This window comes from Homarus americanus, unplaced genomic scaffold (genome assembly GCF_018991925.1).
Source record: "Homarus americanus isolate GMGI-L3 unplaced genomic scaffold, GMGI_Hamer_2.0 scaffold34921, whole genome shotgun sequence".
In the NCBI taxonomy this organism is placed as follows: Eukaryota; Metazoa; Arthropoda; class Malacostraca; order Decapoda; family Nephropidae; genus Homarus; species Homarus americanus.
This window is the reverse complement of record NW_024741901.1, coordinates 21,241,502-21,261,384: the sequence shown is the minus strand read 5'-3', so window position 1 is coordinate 21,261,384 and position 19,883 is coordinate 21,241,502. Positions and strand designations below refer to the sequence as shown.

Sequence of the window (19,883 nt, the reverse complement as noted above, 5' to 3'; positions counted from 1 at the left end):
CCGCCACCACCACCACTACCAGCACCACCACCACCATTACCAGCACCTCCTCCTCCTCCTCCTCCTCCTCCTCCACCAAGATGTCAAGGCTAAAATTATTCATTGACTTGAACTTACAATTTCACCCCCAAACTGATTATATTGTTATCGACGTAAAGGTCAGCGGCACCAGGTTGTGAAATTTCTATTACCTTAAAATGGATTTCTTCTCAAGTTATGAAATTGAAGAAACTCGGCAGCGTGAGTATTAGTGCCTCGTATCTTAAGGTGTAAATATTCAAGGCCAAAATTTCCCCAAGTTTTTGTTAAATTTTCCTCTTAACTGTGAATAATAATAACAATAATAATAACAAACTACTACTACTACTACTACTGTACTACTACTACTACTACTACTACTACTACTACTACTAATAATAATAATAATAATAATAAAACCCAAGAATTAACTGAGAATTCTATGTTAAATTTCCCTTTTAACTTGAGATACAAAAGGTAATCCATCTCTGGCTGGGTTTAATTACAGTGGGTCGAGTATGTTCAATAAAATACAATATGGAGATTACTAACGGATAAACAAGGTGAAGGTAGAGAGAGAGAGAGAGAGAGTTTCCCCCGTGTTACCTGTGGTGTTTACCTGTGTGAATATAACCAGGTAAACCAAGTACTGTAAAGGTGGCGAGAACAGGTGAGATGGCGTGATGAGAATAGGTTAGGTTAGGTTATTGCTGGTTAATGTTTGTTTGGTTAGATTAAGGTTATGTTTGGTTAGGGTAAGGTTATGTTTGGTTAGATTAAGGTTATGTTTGGTTAGAGTAAGGTTATGTTTGGTTAGATTAAGGTTATGTTTGGTTAGAGTAAGGTTATGTTTGGTTAGGGTAAGGTTATGTTTGGTTAGATTAAGGTTATGTTTGGTTAGATTAAGGTTATGTTTGGTTAGATTAAGGTTATGTTTGGTTAGAGTAAGGTTATGTTTGGTTAGAGTAAGGTTATGTTTGGTTAGGTTTGGTTATGTTTGGTTGGTGATGTTAGGTTATAGGGCAGGTTAGGTTAGTGTTGCCATTGTTTGTGACATGTACACACACAATCACATAATGTACACACACAATCACATAATGCACACACAGAGTCACATAATGTACACACAGAATCACATAATGCACACACACAATCACATAATGCACACACACAATCATATAATGTACACACAGAATCACATAATGTACACACAGAATCATATAGTACACACACACAATCATATAATGCACACACAGAATCATATAATGTACACACAGAATCACATAATGCACACACAGAATCATATAGTACACACACACAATCATATAATGTACACACAGAATCCACCAGACCTCAGAAGACCACACTGCACCACCAGACCTCAGAAGACCACACGGCACCACCAGACCTCAAAAGACCACACGGCACCACCAGACCTCAAAAGACCACACGGCACCACCAGACCTCCTCAAAAGACCACACGGCACCACCAGACCTCAAAAGACCACACGGCACCACCAGACCTCAAAAGACCACACGGCACCACTCAGACCCCTAGAAGACCACACGGCACCACCAGACCTCAGAAGACCACAGCTGGCACCACTCAGACCAGAAGATCATTAACGGCACCACCAGACCTCAGAAGACCACACGGCACCACTCAGACCCCCAGAAGACCACACGGCACCACCAGACCTCAGGAAGACCACACTGCACCACTCAGACCCTCAGAAGACCACACTGCACCACCAGACCTCAGAAGACCACACACGGCACCACCAGACCTCAGAAGACCACACGGCACCACTCAGACCTCAGAAGACCACACGGCACCACCAGACCCTCAGGAAGACCACACGGCACCACCAGACCTCAGAAGACCACACTGCACCACCAGACCTCAGAAGACCACTTGTTCACCAGACCTCAGAAGACCACACTGCACCACCAGACCTCAGAAGACCACACGGCACCACCAGACCTCAGAAGACCACACGGCACCACCAGACCTCAGAAGACCACACGGCACCACCAGACCTCAGAAGACCGCCATTATCAGGGATTTATTTATTTAATTTCCTCCCTGAATGTAAGGACTGGTAGCCATTTTCCCCAGATTTGTATTTCATATTAGCCGGAATTTTGGTGTGTACTCGCCAACATTGTACTGTACTCACGGGGATTGTCATCGTACTCAAAAGGGTTTATCTTCGTATTCAAGGGATTTAGCTGTATAGAAATAAGAACGACTCGGACCATCTAACTGAAGCCACGACACAACACGACTGCCAGATTGAGGTCGTTATTAGTTATTACACAAACATTTCAGTTTTACGTTTTCTTGTCTTCAGCTCCGGAGGAAAAACATTAATAATCTCTCTCTCTCTCTCTCTCTCTCTCTCTCTCTCTCTCTCTCTCTCTCTCTCTCTCTCTCTCTCTAACCTGCGTCTCAGTCTACACTCCATGGCTGGTAAACATGTAGTCCAACTAGCGATGACACTCCAGTTACTGCCTGGGAAAAAGCAAACTCGTCTAAGTGCCGTATGTATGTCTGAACTTTGTCTTGATATGCTTGCTGGCTGTAAACGTCTGGGTAATTATTATTATACGTCTGGCGAAAGCAAATTGGTGTTCGTTTAAGTAACTTCAATTCTAATATGTCAACTGAACACGAGTCGAACGATATCTTCATTAATATTTCTTATGTTCAGAACCGGAATTTGAAAGCAGGAATGTCTGGTCACAAGTTTGTTGATTAAATTTCTAGATATATGTTGTTAGTGACCTGGCAGTTATCCAAGCTAGGTCAAAGCCCTTGTGAATCTTTTTTTTTGTCTTATTTTTGGAGGTTGTAGATTGTTAAGAGGTATTTTGAAGGTGATTTTAAGGATGTGGGAAGGGGAGGGGGAGGGTCGGAATTATTATTGGTATTGTGAAGGGAAGGGGTGAAGGAGGAGGGACCTATGAACTCTCTCTCTCTCTCTCTCTCTCTCTCTCTCTCTCTCTCTCTCTCATCCTGTTCCTGGCGTAAATATTCTGCTATTGGAAGGGAAGGAATGTTAAAGGTACAGGTAGAGAGACAGGTAGACAGAATTAATTAGAAATCATGTGAAGAGACGGACAGGTAGAAGAAAAGAAGAGAGACAAGAAGGAAGGGTGGAAGAATAATAATAGAGACAAAAAAGAAGATAATGGAAGAAAAGTAAGAATGAAAGACGTCAACAACAGTAAAGACAACCTGAATTACCAAAACAAACGACCCACGCAAGATGATGATGATGATGATGACAGCTAATAGAGGAGGAGTACCTTAGGACTCTCACACAAACTTACCCCCTCTCTTGTTTTTACTCACTGGGGACGTAACACACACACACACACCTACCTCTTTTATGGACAATTACTCTTCTTTTTTTTTTTAACTACCCTATAACGAGACCTTTTTTTATTTGGTATTAATAAAAGAAATGTTGGTTGCGATTTGTTGGCGGAAAGGAATGGTTGAGGTACAAGGTGTTTACTAGGGACTGGCAGAACTAGGGCTTACTGGGACTAAGGACTGACAGAACTAGGGTTTATTAGGACTAGGGACTGACAGAACTAGGGTTTATTAAGACTAGGAACTGTCAGAACTAGGGCTTAGTAGATCAGGGGCCTGCTAGGATTAGGGCCCATTTGGTTAAGTTCAGTCCCCCGGTGGTGAGTGTGTGTGTGTGTGTGTGTGTGTGTCTGTGTGTGTGTCTGTCTGTGTCTGTCTGTGTGTGTGTCTGTGTCTGGTGCTCGACTTATACGCGAGATAATGATGTTCCTGGTATTGGTTTTTCGGCTGGGCCAGGTCTGTCTTTCTTTCTTTCTTTTTCTTTGTTTCTTCCATTATATTCTTCCTTCCTTCCATTTCATCTCCTTCATTCCTCCTTTCTTCCTCTTGTTTTCCCTTCCCATCCGCAGCTCTCCACCTCCTTTCCCTTCTTCCTTCCATCCATCCTTCCTTCCTTCCTTCCTTCCTTCCTTCCTTCCTTCCTTCCTTCCTTCCCACCACCATGATTACTTCTTACACACAGATGAATATATATTTTTTTGTCTCTTTCGTGTGATATATGTAGCGTGTGAGACGAGGTGTGAAAACTAACTCTTTCTCTCTCTGTTTTTTTTATTGTATAGGCCTAAGTATTTAAAATTACACATACAAGAATTATTAACCTACCATGTATTTATGTTTTCGTCCAATGTGTTTAAGGCTTTTTAAAATTACAAGTATTGAAATGTTCTAAAATAAAATATAGTTGACTGTTTTTTCTGATTTTTTTTTACTTACGCCTAAACCGTTGAGCATTATAAAAACACGGACAAAAATATTCTAGTTTTTCCATAGGCCTAAACTAGTGATTTTTTATATACACTCAAATACACACCATACTACTACTACTACTTTGCTGTCACTCGGAATCGAGTATGACGATCATCCAACTATGATACAATGATATGAGTTATTAAGGATGTCATCTAGGTTGGTGAGTTTTAAGGTGACTAGAGAGGCCGATACGGGACCGGCAGAGTCGTTCACAGTAGTTGTACATGTGGAGGGCTCCATCTAGTGCGGGAAGGTCGGCGGCAGCGTCTTTCCGGTACTGGCGCTCGTCTGCCTCGGTATGCAGTCGGGCTAACTCGAAAGTAATCACACCTTGTGTGGAGCTCCTCCAAGCGTTACGATGTGGAGTGATCGTCTCCCAGGTGAGGGGGTCGATTTGGCACTTTTTCAGGTTTGTCTTAAGACTATCATTATACCTTTTCAGTTGCCCACCAGCATTACATTTACTATTCGTTAGGTGACTGTAAAGTAGCTGCTTTGGCAGTCTACTGTCGTCCATGCGGGTAACATAGGCAGGTCAGCGTAATTATTCATGGATAATGGTAGCCTCGATGCTCCTACAGTTGGTGTCAGCGAGAATACTGGCATTTGTTCTCTTGTCTTCCCAGCGAACTCGGAGGATGAACCGTAGACTACGTTAGTGAAAGTTTTCAAGTGGCTTGAGGTGCTTCCTGTATGTGACCCATGTCTCGCTGCCATATAGCAGGGTGGGAAGGACCACTGCTCGATATACGTACACACACACACACAAAAGATATTTCCCTCTGGTCTGCGTTCTTGAAATACCTGATAGATTCTTTTTCACATTTGGTCGCCTTCATCATTGAGTGCATAAAGAGTTTTCCATTAACTTCCCCGCTTGTAAAAAAAGAATAAAAAAAATCACCTGGCGGTTTGCATAATTGAAAAGAATAAATTTTCCATTTTAACTTATTTTTCCTATAATCTTATGGGAATAATTTTTTTTTGCTTGTAATCTTTTTGGAAGAAGATTTTCTCCCGTAATCTTTGAAAGAAGATTTTTTCCTGTAATCATATTGAAATAGAAGATTTAATTTTTCCATTTGTTCCTCATTAAAAAACTGAACAATGAAAAATTAAATAAATAAAATAAAATAAATAGATAGAAGGTAAAACCACATTCACCTTAATTTACCTGTAATATAAAACAAGCTCATTAACCTACCTGTACATAGTATATTAAGCAGACATCACTGAGAAAGAGAGAGAGAGAGAGAGGCATTAAAATTGTAAAGAATGAAATAAAGAAAGAAGGGAAGAATAAAAGGAATAGAAAGAATAAATTGAAAGAATAACAATAAAAGAAAGAAAGAGTAAAATGAAAGAAAGGAAGAAGGCTTAGAACGTTAAATCTTTGGTAGACCGAGAAGAGAGGATTTAGACTCGAGAATTTCCCTGGTAATGATGGCGTGGCGGCGGGGGAGGGGATGGGGGCTGGGATGGCGGCGGTGTAGGGTGGTAGTGGTGTGGGTGTAGGATGGTGGTGGTGGTGGCGTGGGATGGAGGTGGCGTGGGGTTGAGGAGGGAGATGGCGTGTGCAGCTGTGGCTTGAGATTATTCATGTAAATCTGATTATAATGCTTTCATCAGTTCCTCTCTCTCTCTCTCTCTCTCTCTCTCTCTCTCTCTCAGACCTTCCCATCCCTTAACTGGTATACTGAGTGGTTGTATTATTGTATGTCTTAATGGTGTTATTTAGTGTTGTATTTTTTAAGTTATCCCGGGTTTTAGTTTTTTTTTAACTTGGGGTCTTTTTCATCGTCTTTTTTTTCCTGGTCTTTTTGTTATTTTCTCGGCCCTTTGTTATTTTCTCGGTCCTTTTTGTTATTTTCCAGGTCTTTATTGTGTTATTTTCTGGGTCTTTTTCACCAGCTCTGTTATTTTACTTATGCTCACCTGTAAATTTTTTAGTTTCACATGTGTCAGGTTCCTTCTCTCGCCTTTTTATAGTTTCACACGCATCAGGTTCCCTCTCCCACCTCTTCCTAGTTTCACACGCACTAGGTTCCTTTGCCTGCCTTTGCACACACAAGCCATCTTACTCCACCCTGCGTCTATAGGCCCGTCAGTTCGTCAGTCTGCTGTCAGTCTTCCTCTTCGATTCTGTCTAGACTTCCTATCGTCTGCTGGCTGGTCTTTCCTATTCTCTGCCAGTTTTTGTATTGGACTGTGTTAAGTATAGAGCTCAGCAAGCGAATAGACGTGCTTCTCTCTCTATCCGTCCCTCCTTCCCTCTCCCTCCCTCCTTCCCTCTCCCTCCCTCCTTCCCTCTCCCTCCCTCCCTCCTTCCCTCTCCCTCCCTCCCATTTTAGAACCACCTCTCTCCCAGTAATATGTGAATTATGCCCATTTTTACGAGCGGCGTGGGAATGGGCTGTGGGGTGGGGTGGGGTGACGTGTTTTGTCCTCAGCTGACCCGTTCCCATGTTTTGCTCTCGTAGCCGGATATTTGATGGATGTTTCCTGGTGCCAGAGTGGGAATGACCAGTTTTTCTCGAGGATGGGGGAGGGAGGCACTGTGTTATGTGGCCTCTCGGTGTTAGGGTAATGTTTATTTGGCTCTGGGATCTGTTTCGTTCCCGCCTGAAACGAGATCAGGTTTATGTAAAAGTTATTCGACGGGTGAGATTATGTTTATTTCCACCTTACATAGAATGGTTTTTTTTTATATATATATACTTTGTTTATTTCCATGTTGGTTGTGACTCCATACACCCACACTATGAATTTGTTTTTCTTGAAATATATTTAACGGTGGGTCCTGTTTTTTTTTCCCCTTACTGTAAACTGTATTTATAGTCATGATTGTATTGTTTCCTTATTTTTATGTATAACCAGAAATATATATTGAGGCTGTTTGGACATATAATTATAAACTGTAAAATGTTGTTAGTCATAATTGAACTATTTTTATATTTTAATTTATTGTGGGATTCAGATGGTTTTTGTAGTAGCTTAAGTTAATGTGAGGAAAAGGATGACATTTTGTATCAAGATGCTTAGTAGTTAAGGGTGAGTCTGGGTCCTCTTAACCAACACCCGCTAACATGACTTCCTGCCTACGACTCCACATATGGACGGATGTGGGGGGGGGGGGGTGATATTGGTTACTACTGAACGTTTTCGAGTCAACATCCCCCTTTCCCCTCCCCGTTCCCCCACGACTTTAACGATGTGATTATGGTCCCTTTCTCCTCTCTCCTTACCGCACCTCCTTTTCTTCCCCCCTTCTCCTTTACTTCATCTTTTCCCCTCCTCTTTACCAACTCTTCCCCATTCTTCATCACCTCTTCATCCCGCCTCCTCTTACCCTCCTCTCCCTCCTTACTCCTCCCTTCCCCTCCCTACTCTCCCTCTTCTCCTCCCTTACTCCTTTCCCCCTCCCCTTACCTCCCCTTCCCCCCTTACCTCCTCTTCCCCCCTTTCTTACCTCCTCTTCCCCCTCCCCATCTCTCTTCCCCTCCTCCCCTAACCTTTCTCTCCCTCTCCTCTTCCCTCCCTTCTTCCCCCTTTCTCCCCTTTTTCCCTCCCTCCCTTCCACCACTGGCGTAAACTTCCACCACCAATGGAACTCCTCGATATTCCATCCATTGTCGATTCTTTCTCGTCGATTTAAACCTTGTGATTTCAAATTCATGTCATAATAGTGGACGTCGCTTATCGCCTCCCATCTCCATCTTCCCTTCTTCCTTCCCCTCCCCCAACTACAAGTCCCATCATAGTATTAGACGTCCAATATCCCCTTCTTTAAATCTCTCTTTCCCTCCCCCCATCACCATCACCACCTCATCTCCCAGCACTAAGAAACTGCAGAGGAGAAGACGACGACTACGACTACGATGAAGAAGGCGAAGAAGAAGAAGAAGAAGAAGAATAAAAGTTGAAGTATGTTCCTAGAATGGTAATGACGCTGGGGCCTTCATGAGAGAGAGAGAGAGAGAGAGAGAGAGAGAGAGAGTATTACGGTCTGAATTATTAGCTTGTGTGAGTTGATCTATCACGATTGAATAGAGGGGAAGAGGGAGGGAATGAGTGGAGAAGAAAATGGAATGAGTGAAGGAGAAAATTAATGAACTGAGGGAGGAAGGAGGAGGGGATCGGTGAAGTGGGAAGCTAACAGAAGCCAAGAGACAAGAGCTTCACAGACCTCTCTCCGATGCTCAGGTAGACAAAACTCGCCTCCTTCATTACTGTTGCTTCAAGTCATCATCATATCCATTAGGTCAGGTCAGGTTTAGTTTTGGGTTAGGTTAGGTTTTGAGTTAGGTTGTGGTTGTAGGTTTGAAGATGCTTGGGTTAGGTCAGACAGGTTAGTTTGGTTTTAAGTTAGGTTAGGTTACAGTGCTGCAGCAGTGTGTGTGTGTGTGTGTGTGTGCGGCAATAGCCCTGATAGCTCACCTGGGATGAATATAATTGACTAAGTTGATATTACCTGGTGGAAACTTGGAGACCAATAGTTGTTGTTGTTGTTGATGATGGTGTGGTGGTGGTATTGTTGTTGTTGAGATGGTGGTGGTATTGTTGGTGATGGTGGTATGTTGGTGATGGTGGTGGTATTGTTGGTGATGGTGGTATTGTTGGTGATGGGTGGTGGTATTGTTGGTGATGGTGGTATTGTTGGTCGTGGTGGTGGTATTGTTGGTGATGGTGGTGGTATTGTTGGTGATGGTGGTGGTATTGTTGGATGGTGGTGGTATTGTTGGTAGGTGGTGGTATTGTTGGTGATGGTGGTATTGTTGTTGTTGGTGATGGTGTTGATGATGATTGTTGTAATGGTTTGTTGCGTGATGGTGGTGGTTTCGTGATTGGTGGTGATGATATATTGTCGTGATATGATTTAGTATTTTGTGTCTGTCATGATTGGTTTGTTTTGTTGGTGATGGTGGTATTGTATGGTTGGTTGATGGTGGTTGGTATTGTTGTTATATTGGTGATGGTTTGTTGTTGATTTGGATATTGGTTGATTATGATGGATGAACATTGACTTGATTCAACACACCACAAAAAAATCCTGGATGACAGACAGACTGGATCACGCCCTAGTAAACACCCCCCTCCCCACCTCTCCCTCCCTCCTGTATACAGATTTTCGACGTGTTGGTAAAGACTTGAGCTCTGTGTCATGCTATGAGATGGACGATTAGACATATATTGATTTAGGGAATACCATTGTGGAGTGTTTTTATCAGTGTGTTTGTGTGTGTGTGTGTGTGTGTGTGTGTGTGTGTGTGTGTGTGTGTGTGTGTAGGATGCGACAGGTGTGAGCGAACTGGGAAAGTGGGGGAGGGGAGGGTGGGGCTGCTGAGAATAATAATGGTGGGTTAAAGGTGCCACCTCCACAATAACGCCATTACGGGGGAAATTACTGTACCTGTATGTTAAAGCAGCCTCTCCCTCTTCCCCGCCCCGCCCCCTTTCCCCGCCCCGCCCCTATATACTGTTAGTGCGGGGAAGCTGTAGTTTAAGACTCCATTATTATGATACTCTCAGCGTTGGGTAGTTACTGTACTGTATATACCTGTACTGTCATGGAGTGTATCGTAGCTACTTTATGTCACTAACTTGTACAGTGTTACCTGAGTGAGTACAGTGTTACCTGAGTGAGTACAGTGTTACCTGAGTGAGTACAGTGTTGCCTGAGTGAGTACAGTGTTGCCTGAATGAGTACAGTGTTGCCTGAATGAGTACAGTTTTGCCAGAGTACAGTGTTGCCTGAGTGAATATAGTGTTGCCTGAGTGAGTATAGTGTTGCCTGAGTGAGTACAGTGTTGCCTGAGTGAGTACAGTGTTGCCTGAGTGAGTATAGTGTTACCTGAGTGAGTACAGTGTTGCCTGATTGAGTACAGTGTTGCTAGAATGACTACAGTGTTGCTAGAATGACTACAGTGTTGCCAGAATGACTACAGTGTTACCATAATGACTACAGTGTTGCCTGAGTGAGTACAGTGTTGCCAGAATTACTACAGTGTTGCCAGAATGACTACAGTGTTGCCAGAATGACTACAGTGTTGCTAGAATGACTACAGTGTTGCCAGAATGACTACAGTGTTGCTAGAATGACTACAGTGTTGCTAGAATGACTACAGTGTTGCCAGAATGACTACAGTGTTGCCTGAGTGAGAACAGTGTAAGACGTTGACGAAACACTACAGAAACAATCAACACTCTTCTTATCGAGGCAACAGAATCCGCCATTGAAACTGAATATAAACCTTTTGTCTTTATTAACGTGTATATTAAAAGTGTGTGTGTGTGTGTGTGTGTGTGTGTGTGCGTGTGTGTGTGGGGTAACATTGTCCGCTATCCTAGGAGAAAAAAAAAGTAGGGAAAAAGTGAATCAATGAGCGTGTTTGACCTGACGGCTTTTATTTATTTATTTTGTGTAGGTCTATTGTTTTGTTATTGTTTGTGTTATTTTATGTTGTTATTGATCATGTGAGAAATCCAAGATGGCGGAGAAGTTGGACAGAGACTCTACGCACGCACACGCACGCACACACACACGCACACACGCACACACACACACACACACACACACACACACACACACACACACACCTGCCCTGTTATTACAAGGCAGTTTCTGAGTCATAGCCAATAGTCTTGAGTAATTAATTAAAATACAGTAATTAAAGAAAATAGTCTGTAATTATTATGTAAAGTGTAATTAATTAAGAAAATACATTGAATCATTATTTTGGTTTTGAGAGTTTTTTTGTGTATTTCTAAATTATTCTCCAGGGGGTCAAAGGTTAGGTTAGGTTAGGTTAGGTTAGGTTAGTTTTGGTTAGGTTAGGTTAGTTTTGGTTGTGTTGTGTTGGTTTTGGGTTAGGTTGTGTTGGGGTTTTGCCTGTTGTGTTGTGTTATTTTGCTAGTTAGGTTAAGTTTTGGTTGTGTTGTGTTAAGCCTGTTGTGTTGTGTTACTTGGTTGTAAGCCAGGTTAGCTCTTTGGGTTGTGTTGTATTAGCCTTTGGTTGTACAGGTTAGTTTCTTGTCTGGTTGTGTTGTTAGCTCTGGTTGAAGGTCAGGCTCTTGGTTGTGTCAGTGTTTCAGTTTTGCCAGGTTGTGTTGGCTCTTGTCAGGCTTGGGGTTTCTGGGTTGTGCCAGTTGGCTCTCACAGTTAGGTTAGCTCTGTTGTAGTTAGGTTAGTTTGGTTGTATTGTGTCAGTTTTGTTAGGTTGTAGATTTTGGGTTAGTTTTGTCAGGTTAGACTTTGTTGGGTTTTGGTTAGGTTAGGTTAGGTTAGGTTGGCTTGGGTTGTGTTGGCTTAGCTCTGGTTAGGTTAGGTTAGTTTTGGTTAGGTTAGGTTAGTTTTGGTTAGGCTAGGTTAGTTTTGGTTAGGTTAGGATTTTGGTTAGTTTAGGTTAGGTTAGGTTAGTTTTGGTTAGGTTAGGTTAGTTTTGGTTAGGTTAGGTTAGTTTTGGTTAGGTTAGTTTTGGTTAGGTTAGGTTAGGTTAGGTTAGGTTAGCAGTGAATGTGCATACTTGTGTTACGTCGTGTGATCTTGGTGTTGGTAATATAACCTTCCCAAGTGTCGGTTGGATCCACACACAAACATATACCACTTCGCATATTACCAATTTATTTCATTTAACAATTGATACACATAATTTCTCCTACACGTAACACTTATTCTCATTCAATTATTCTAAGTTTGTATTTATTGTTGATACATATTTGGTGAACCGTAGATAATAATAAATAACAATAATAAACGATAAACAAAATTCATCTGGCAGTTATCGGCAAGTTATAACGGAAGTCATTACGTCATTCAAACATCAGGGTTACGAAGGGTCATTGGAAGGTTATATCCAGGTTGTCTTGACATTGAAATACTGTACCAATTTCAAGTGTCTTATGTATTTGACGGTCATGGCTGTATCAAAATCGTAAGTGTGTGTGAGTGTTTTATCGCATTTTAGATAACTAGATCGTAAATGTGTAGTTACGATTATTTTAAATGTTTTAAAATGGCAGGAAAATGTAAACAGTGGCGTAGTGTATGGTGGTCACGCTCCTGTGTATAGGCCAGTCAGTCGTGTTATTGGGCGGTGGCGGCGGGTGGGTGGGTGGGTTGGTGGGTGGGTGGGTGGAGGAGCAGCGGTGTATAGTACTGTATCAACCAGGCGGCGGCAAGTGGGTGGGTGGGTAGCAGCGGTGTATCAACCAGGCGGTGGCGGGGTCCTCATCAGCGCCAGGAGTCTTCACGGAGGGTCGACTGTGTTTACCTTCCTGCCGCTGTGTTGACCTGAATTCCCCTTAAACATTGATATTGAATTAGTTTATTTAGCCAGAAAAACACAGTTACAGAGTGGATAATAACAACAATATCCTTGTACATTTATCTCAAGGAAGAATTATGTAATGTTTAGTATCATCTGGAATAGTACACATAGCATGGTGGTAATAAGAACACGGGTTGCATTAAGGTGGAACGAGAGGACAGTAAACAGTATTATATTAGTTGACAATTATGTTTATTGCAATTTCTGATAAAACGGTTTTGGTGGTACAATAAAAGCAGGAATATAAAGAAGGTAATACAAAAAAAAATATTAATACTTAGAGAATAGTAATGACTGTACTGCCTGTGTCATTAATTTTTATTTACTAGTACAGTGTATATGTAATAATAATAAGGTGGAAATTAACATAGCCTACGTGTGTGTGTGTGTGTGTGTAGACGAATTGATGATTGTGGAATGATAATGTTCAGAATTTCGTTCTTTTATGTTTGGGATGTTTGTAAAATTGTCTTAAAATATGTGTAAGGTTATTTATAATATGGGTAAAGTTGTCTAAAATATGTGTAAGGTTATTTATAATATGTGTAAAGTTGTCTAAGATATGTGTAAGTCGTTTGAAATATGTTTACGGCAGTTTTATTACGGTATATTTGAAGGTAAGTTACGCTGTATATTCCAAATTTTTTGTTGCCGATAGATTATTATTATTATTATTATTATTTATTATTATTATTATTATTATTATTTATTATTATTATTATTATTATTATTATTATTATTATTCGTTACATAGTTAAGCCCCGTCACGTGTTCGGCCCTGACCAGACGTGTGTGCCAGTGATCTGAAGGCCCTGAACCCAAACTGGTGACCCCTTGTGCCCTTGACCACAGTCCCCCCCCCACCCCTAACCCCCAACCCCTCACCACATCCTCCCTTCCTAATGGCTGGGGGCAGAATGGCTCAATGACTTCCCATTTTCCACAATATCTGGCCATTTGGCGGCTCCCTCAATCGTTTTATTTATGACAGAATAAATGACACCCTAACGCGACTGTTCTTGTGGATACGTCCTGTCCACCCCCTGAAAACTGACCCCGTATATAACAAGGGGGAGGGGAAGGGGGGGGGGGACACTTGCCTACAGCTATATATCGGCCTTTATAACAGATAAATGAGAACTATTATTAACATGATTTTTTGGGGTTGATGGATGGTGGAGTCCGTACTGGTTGGGTTGATTTCACCGTGGCAAGATTTGGGGTGGACGGGGTGCATGTATCCCCTGGGTGACGTGTTGATGACATTGTATACGTGTGTTGGTCTTTATAGTCGTTGATGATGATGATGATGATAATGATAGATATATAATTTGCTTAACATACTGTAGAACCTCGGGGGGAGGTAATATATAAGAATTGTCAGTAAACTCAATTTGTGTTTAGACTATACATAAAACTCCTGGGAAAAAAAATCCTTGTCTAAGGTTTATGATCGACAATTCCCAATACTGAGTGAAGTAGTGAAAGTGTAAACATACCCAGAGGTGCTTTGGCAGACCTTTATTTACATGCTGTGTAAAGTCGCGATGGAGACTTCAACCAGTTGGAAACTTTGCCTGACAACTTCCTGGAGAGTGTATTTGATCTGTTTTATTGTTGTTATTATTATTATTATTATTATATTCGAAATGGTAGTCTTCCACAGTCACTAATGAAATACCTACCTACCCACTCATCCAACCTCCCTCCTCCCCACCCACTCACCCACCCTCCCTACCCACTCACCTAACCTCCCTCCCTACCCACTCACCCAACTCCCTCCCCACCCACACACCCAACCTCCTCCCCACCCACTCACATCCTCCCACACACCTAACCTCCCTCCCTACCCACTCACCCAACCTCCCCTCCCTACCCACACACCCAACCTCCCCTCCCTACCCACACACCCACACCATTCGACCCACACATCCACCTCAGTGCTTGTGTCGACCTTGTTATTGTTTTCATCTGTCGTGTCCGCGCCCGACTGGTTCGACTGATGTTTGGTAGAAAGTATGACAGGGAGAGAAAGCCATTAGTGTTTTGTTGTTCATTTCCCCCGGCTATATTTTTCCATGAAGAACACGGTTGGTTGTGCAGGGGGAGATGTATGTTGATGTTTTAAGTATACTTGTTGTTATTACTCAGACATCTGTTAGTGTTTTGGTGTAGTTAACAGTCCTGATAGATGCCAGTCTTGTTGGGTTCTTGTCTAGATAGGGGTCATAATCAAACCTAACCTAACCATAACATTAAGGATTGAAGGACGATCTTATTAGGTCCTAGATGACGACAACTGGTGAAGGCATTGGTCGTGCAACATTTATTGTGTGCCGGTGTGTGAGTGGCGGTCTACGTTTATTTACTCCCAGGGTTGGCAAACATGTTGAGACATGCCACACACGTGCTCGCTGCTGCCTCACAAACATGTCAACACATGCTCTGGTGGCCGGGACACACATGCAGATGTGTAAATAATGATATTGCTCTGTTATCATGTAGAGTACGTCAGGTTCAAGGTGGTGGTTTGGGAGTTCATTTGTCGATGATTGGTTGGTAACTACATGTGTTAAGTACAAAATATTTACACTATCACGAGTCATACAAACAAGTATACATTACAGGCTGTTGACTGTACCCACTGGACGGTCACTGTACCTTCAACTTCACAATATAAGCAAAATAGTCTGAATTGTTGCGACAGTAGCGGCAGAGGAATAAAATAAATGTATATTGTTGAAAACAATGTTTGGAAAAAGAGTTTTGCGACTGTCAGTCTTTTTGTGTCAGCAGTGGAGGGATATGTGTGTTGGCAGCCCAATAGAATTAGTTTTTAATGGATTTGGAAACGAAGTTATTACATTATATATATATTTATATATATATATATATATATATATATATATATATATATATATATATATATATATATATAATGATGGGAATGTTTATTTCCGTGACACAGAAGCACAAAGGTAGGAAATTCACTCAACTCAAGATATCCAGGAGTTTATGGTCATGCGATATTTATTTATTTCACGTAAATTAAACAACTTGGATGGAAATTATTTTAAAACAATTTCTCGTGGGGTGAAATACCTTTCATTAGGCAATGACCGGTGTAGTGTTCACCTGGAGAGGTTGTCTCTGTAGTGACCCAGATACAGGTGTTGTCACAGCTCCAGCGGCGGGGAGTAAGTACCGTCACTCTTATCAACAAACAAATAACTTTCAACTTCATTCTTTCGTCTGGGCCTATTTCTGTGTGTATCTACTTCTGTGTATGTTGGAATGTATATGTGTACGTCTTGTATAGAGGCGTTGATGTAGCGCTTGTCACTTGTTTCCGCATCAGACCCCTGCAGTAGTGTAGTGTGTCGGGACCTTTATACCGTTACTGCCGGAAGTTTGCACATTTGAATTCTGCTGATCATACACGGTCGTCCTCACTACAAAACCTAAGACAACAAAACATAATGTCGTTGTAAAGAAATAAATATTGTGTGGTGGTTCTGAAGCCGCTGGTTATGTGTGTCGTGAAAGCGGAGATAAAAAGTGGTAACTCTTGCTCTGGTTGGTCACTCGAGGCGCAAGAAATGTCTGAGCGGAAGTGTGGTTGAGGGTCACGTGTGTTCTGTTTCCTTAGTGGAACTTGTGACACACGCCGGCGGGGTCAGCTGAGTAGGTCGGTCAGTGCCACCTGTGTGTGACTGCACATTAGGTCGGCCTTAAGGTTTGATTCCGAGTCGGATGTGAGAAGGGTGTTAACCAGTGCTTTCTCCAGGTGCTACTGCCTCCTGCACTAACATTGACCCATGATGGTGTGACGCTCATCAGGAAAAACCGGGGATAACCAGTGACCTCACCCCCACCACCCCCACCACCACCGTCAAAGTAGTACAAATCAAAGAGTAACAATTCTCACGTGGTCTGAGGGCCTTCTGCCCATCTTCACGTGAGGTAGCCATAACAACCTCTCTCTCTCACTACCCCTCCTGAGACATATGAGACATATTTTCCTTAGTAGCCTTAATTAACCGGCAGATGGCCCCTATCGTGCTGGGAGATCCAATCTTCTGTAGGAAGGAAAGACTTCATATTTTGTAGAAGGCTAATTTGAGGATTTTCAGAGATCCATTCTTTTGTAGCGTGTGTGTGTGTGTGTGTGTGTGTGTGTGTGTGTGTGTGATGCAAACAAGGGTTCAGCCCACCATTCACGTCAGTTAGGGTATCCTGCTGGGGTGGACAAAAGCCTAGAATATTAAGAGAACAACTCAACAATGATTGGGCGTCAGGACATTCCCAGAAGGTACGCCCACGTGCCCGCACACCCATATCACCACCTACGACACACCCGCGCCACGCCTCCACCCACCCACTTCTCTGCCTCACCACCCGCCTCCACCCTACTGTACCACTAACACACCTACACAAATTCTTAATAGGCCCCAGGTTTATTGGACCCCTTCTCCTAATCGGCTACGTTTGGTTAAGTTAGGTTTGGTTTAGGTTGTTTGATTTGATTTGGTTGTAGGTTTTTAGGTTAAGTTTGGTTTAGGTTATGGTTGGTTAGGTTAGGTTTTGACTTGATGGAACAGTCTGGCCATCATAAGTTTTAACCCTCGTTATTGGTTTGTTTGTTTTGTGTCTCCTTTCATCACCTCTACTTCCCTCCACCTCTCCTCACTCTTCTGTCTTCCTATTGTCTTACCCTATTACTCTATACACCTCGTTCATCATTCACCCCTCTCTCTTCTCTTCCTCATTCATTCCCCTTCTGTTAGCTTTATCAATATATGTCATTTTTTTCTTTCTCTTCTCCTTCCTCTTCCTGCTCACATCTTTCTCTTTTTCCTCTCTTTCATTTTTCTTTCTTTCTCTCCACCGATCCTCCTTTATTTCCTTCTTTCCTTACCTCCTTCCCTCACCTGCACAGAAGCCCAGTCAGGTAAACTTGGCATCATTAGTGGAGATAATACCTGTACCGTGGGTGGGGTCTTTGTTGTCGTGGGCGGAGAGGGGGTTGTGGGCGTGCGTGGGTGTGAATGGGTGTAGAGGTGGTTGTGGGCGTGCATGGACGTGACTGTATTGCTCTCTTCCCTCCTTTGTTCCTCTCTTCCTTCCCATGCCCCTCCTCCTTCCGTTCCCCTCCTCCTATGCCCCCCTCCTCCTATGCCCCTCCTCCTATGCCCCTCCCTACTATGCCCCTCCCTACCCCCTCCCCTATGCCCCCTCCTCCTATGCCCCTCCCTCCTATGCCCCCCCCTCCTAGCCGTAAGTTAGTGGATCAAGAAAAGGCGGAAGAATAACCCGTGTTGGGGAAGCTGTATAGAGAAGAGAGGTCAGGAGAGAGTAGTGGTCGACCTCTATCCACTCCCTCGCCGCTATTCGTCTATCCCTCGGTTCTATTCGTCTATCCCTCGCCCCTATACGTCTATCCCTCACCCCTATGCGTCTATCCCACGCCGCTATACGTCTATTGAATATAAATATACACGGGTTATAATATCTCTCTGCCGGGTACTGTAGCCTATACACGGGTGGTGAATGATAAGTCTTGTTGGCTGCTTAGTGATGACATGATGATGAATGATGATGATGATGACGACGATGATTTTATAGGGTGTTCTTAAGTTGTTCTGATGTGGGCGTTTAAGGTGTTTTGAGAGAGAGAGAGAGAGAGAGAGAGGGAGAGAGAGAGAGAGAGAGAGACTGTATATTGGGAAAGAGAAGTCACACACACACACACACACACACACGGAGGCATTATAATCTCCTCTTGAAATATTCATGCTTGTTAAGGGAAAATTGATGCAGAATACTTAAAACCGTCTTAGTGGTGGGAGGTTGAGGGCGGCCTCTGATGTTACTATGAGGTGTGTCCCAACCTCCCTCCAAGTCTCTCCCCTCCAGGTCCTCTCCTAGGTCCCTCTTCCCTTCCAGGCCCCTCACGCCCTCCAGGTCCCTCCCTTCCCTTCCAGGCCTCACCCCTCCAGGCCCCTCACCCCCTCCAGGCCCCTCACCCCCTCCAGGCCCCTCACCCCCTCCAGGCCCCCTCACCCTCCAGGCCCCTCACCCCTCCAGGTCCCTCACCCCTCCAGGTCACCCTCACCCCAGGTCCCCCCTCCAGGTCCTTCCCTCCTCCCTCCAGGTCCCTCATCCCCCTCCAGGCCCTCACCCCTCCTCCAGGTCCCTCACCCCCTCTTCAGGTCCCTCCTCCTCCCCCAGGTCCCTCACCCCCAGGTCCTCCTCCCTCCAGGTCCCTCCTCCAGGTCCTCCTCCCTCCAGGTCCCCACCCCTCCCTCCAGGTCCCTCACCCCTCCAGGTCACCCCCTCCCCTCCAGGTCCCTCAGCCCAAAGTCTCCACAAAATAAATCGTATAAAAAAATTCTCCTCACCAAACAAAAAGTATATAAGAACTGTATATTAATTTCACTGTATAGTCTTAGCTCAATGTTGATGCCATTTTTAGCTGTATATAGCATATCGAGGTGAGGGAAATATATACGTTTAAAATTTGATGAGCTTTTGTTGTGATTTTATTTATTTATTTATTTCAGATTCTGTCGTTTGTGTTGTAGTTAAAACGATCTATACATAAAAGATTCATTCTCACGTCTGTTGATAAATGGTGAAAATCTGGTGAAAATCTCTCTCTCGCAGCTAACAGGATAATATAGGGGAGTGAAATTCCTTCTTGTAACGCTATAAGAAGTAGAGGATCATGAGCCAGCAGTGTGCGACGGAGGCTTGAGCACCCTGGCTGGTATTGAGCAGTCAGTGTGTGTGTGTGTGTGTGTGTGTGTGTGTGTGTGTGTGTGTGTGTGTGTTTCAGTCACCCACACGATCATTTCCTACACCAGAAGTCCTTTCCCCTCCCCATTCCAGGTCCATCCCTCTACCCCAGGTCCCTCCCCTCCCTTCAGGTCCCTCCCTCCCCCTTCAGGTCCCTCCTCCAGGTCCTCCCCCTCCAGGTCCCTTCCCTCCAGGTCCCTCCCCTTCAGGTCCCTCCCCTCCAGGTCCCTTCCCCTCCAGGTCCCTTCCTCCAGGCCTTCACCCCTCCAGGTCCCTTCCCTCCAGGTCCCTTCCCCTCCAGGTCCCTCCTCCAGGTCCTCCTCCAGGCCCTCTCCAGGTCCCTCCCTCCAGGTCCTCCCTTCAGGTCCCTCCTCCAGGTCCCCTTC

At 43.6% G+C, this 19,883-nt stretch overlaps 1 protein-coding gene across 1 annotated transcript; it reads left to right on the top strand.

Annotated features, from left to right (window-relative positions):
* The first annotated feature begins 1,346 nt into the window (after nucleotides 1-1,346).
* On the top strand, nucleotides 1,347-2,096 carry LOC121876146 (proteoglycan 4-like). Its single transcript, XM_042381083.1, has one exon. The coding sequence runs from the start codon at nucleotides 1,347-1,349 to the stop codon at nucleotides 2,094-2,096; it is 750 nt and encodes a 249-aa protein (XP_042237017.1).
* Nucleotides 2,097-19,883: the final 17,787 nt, after the last annotated feature.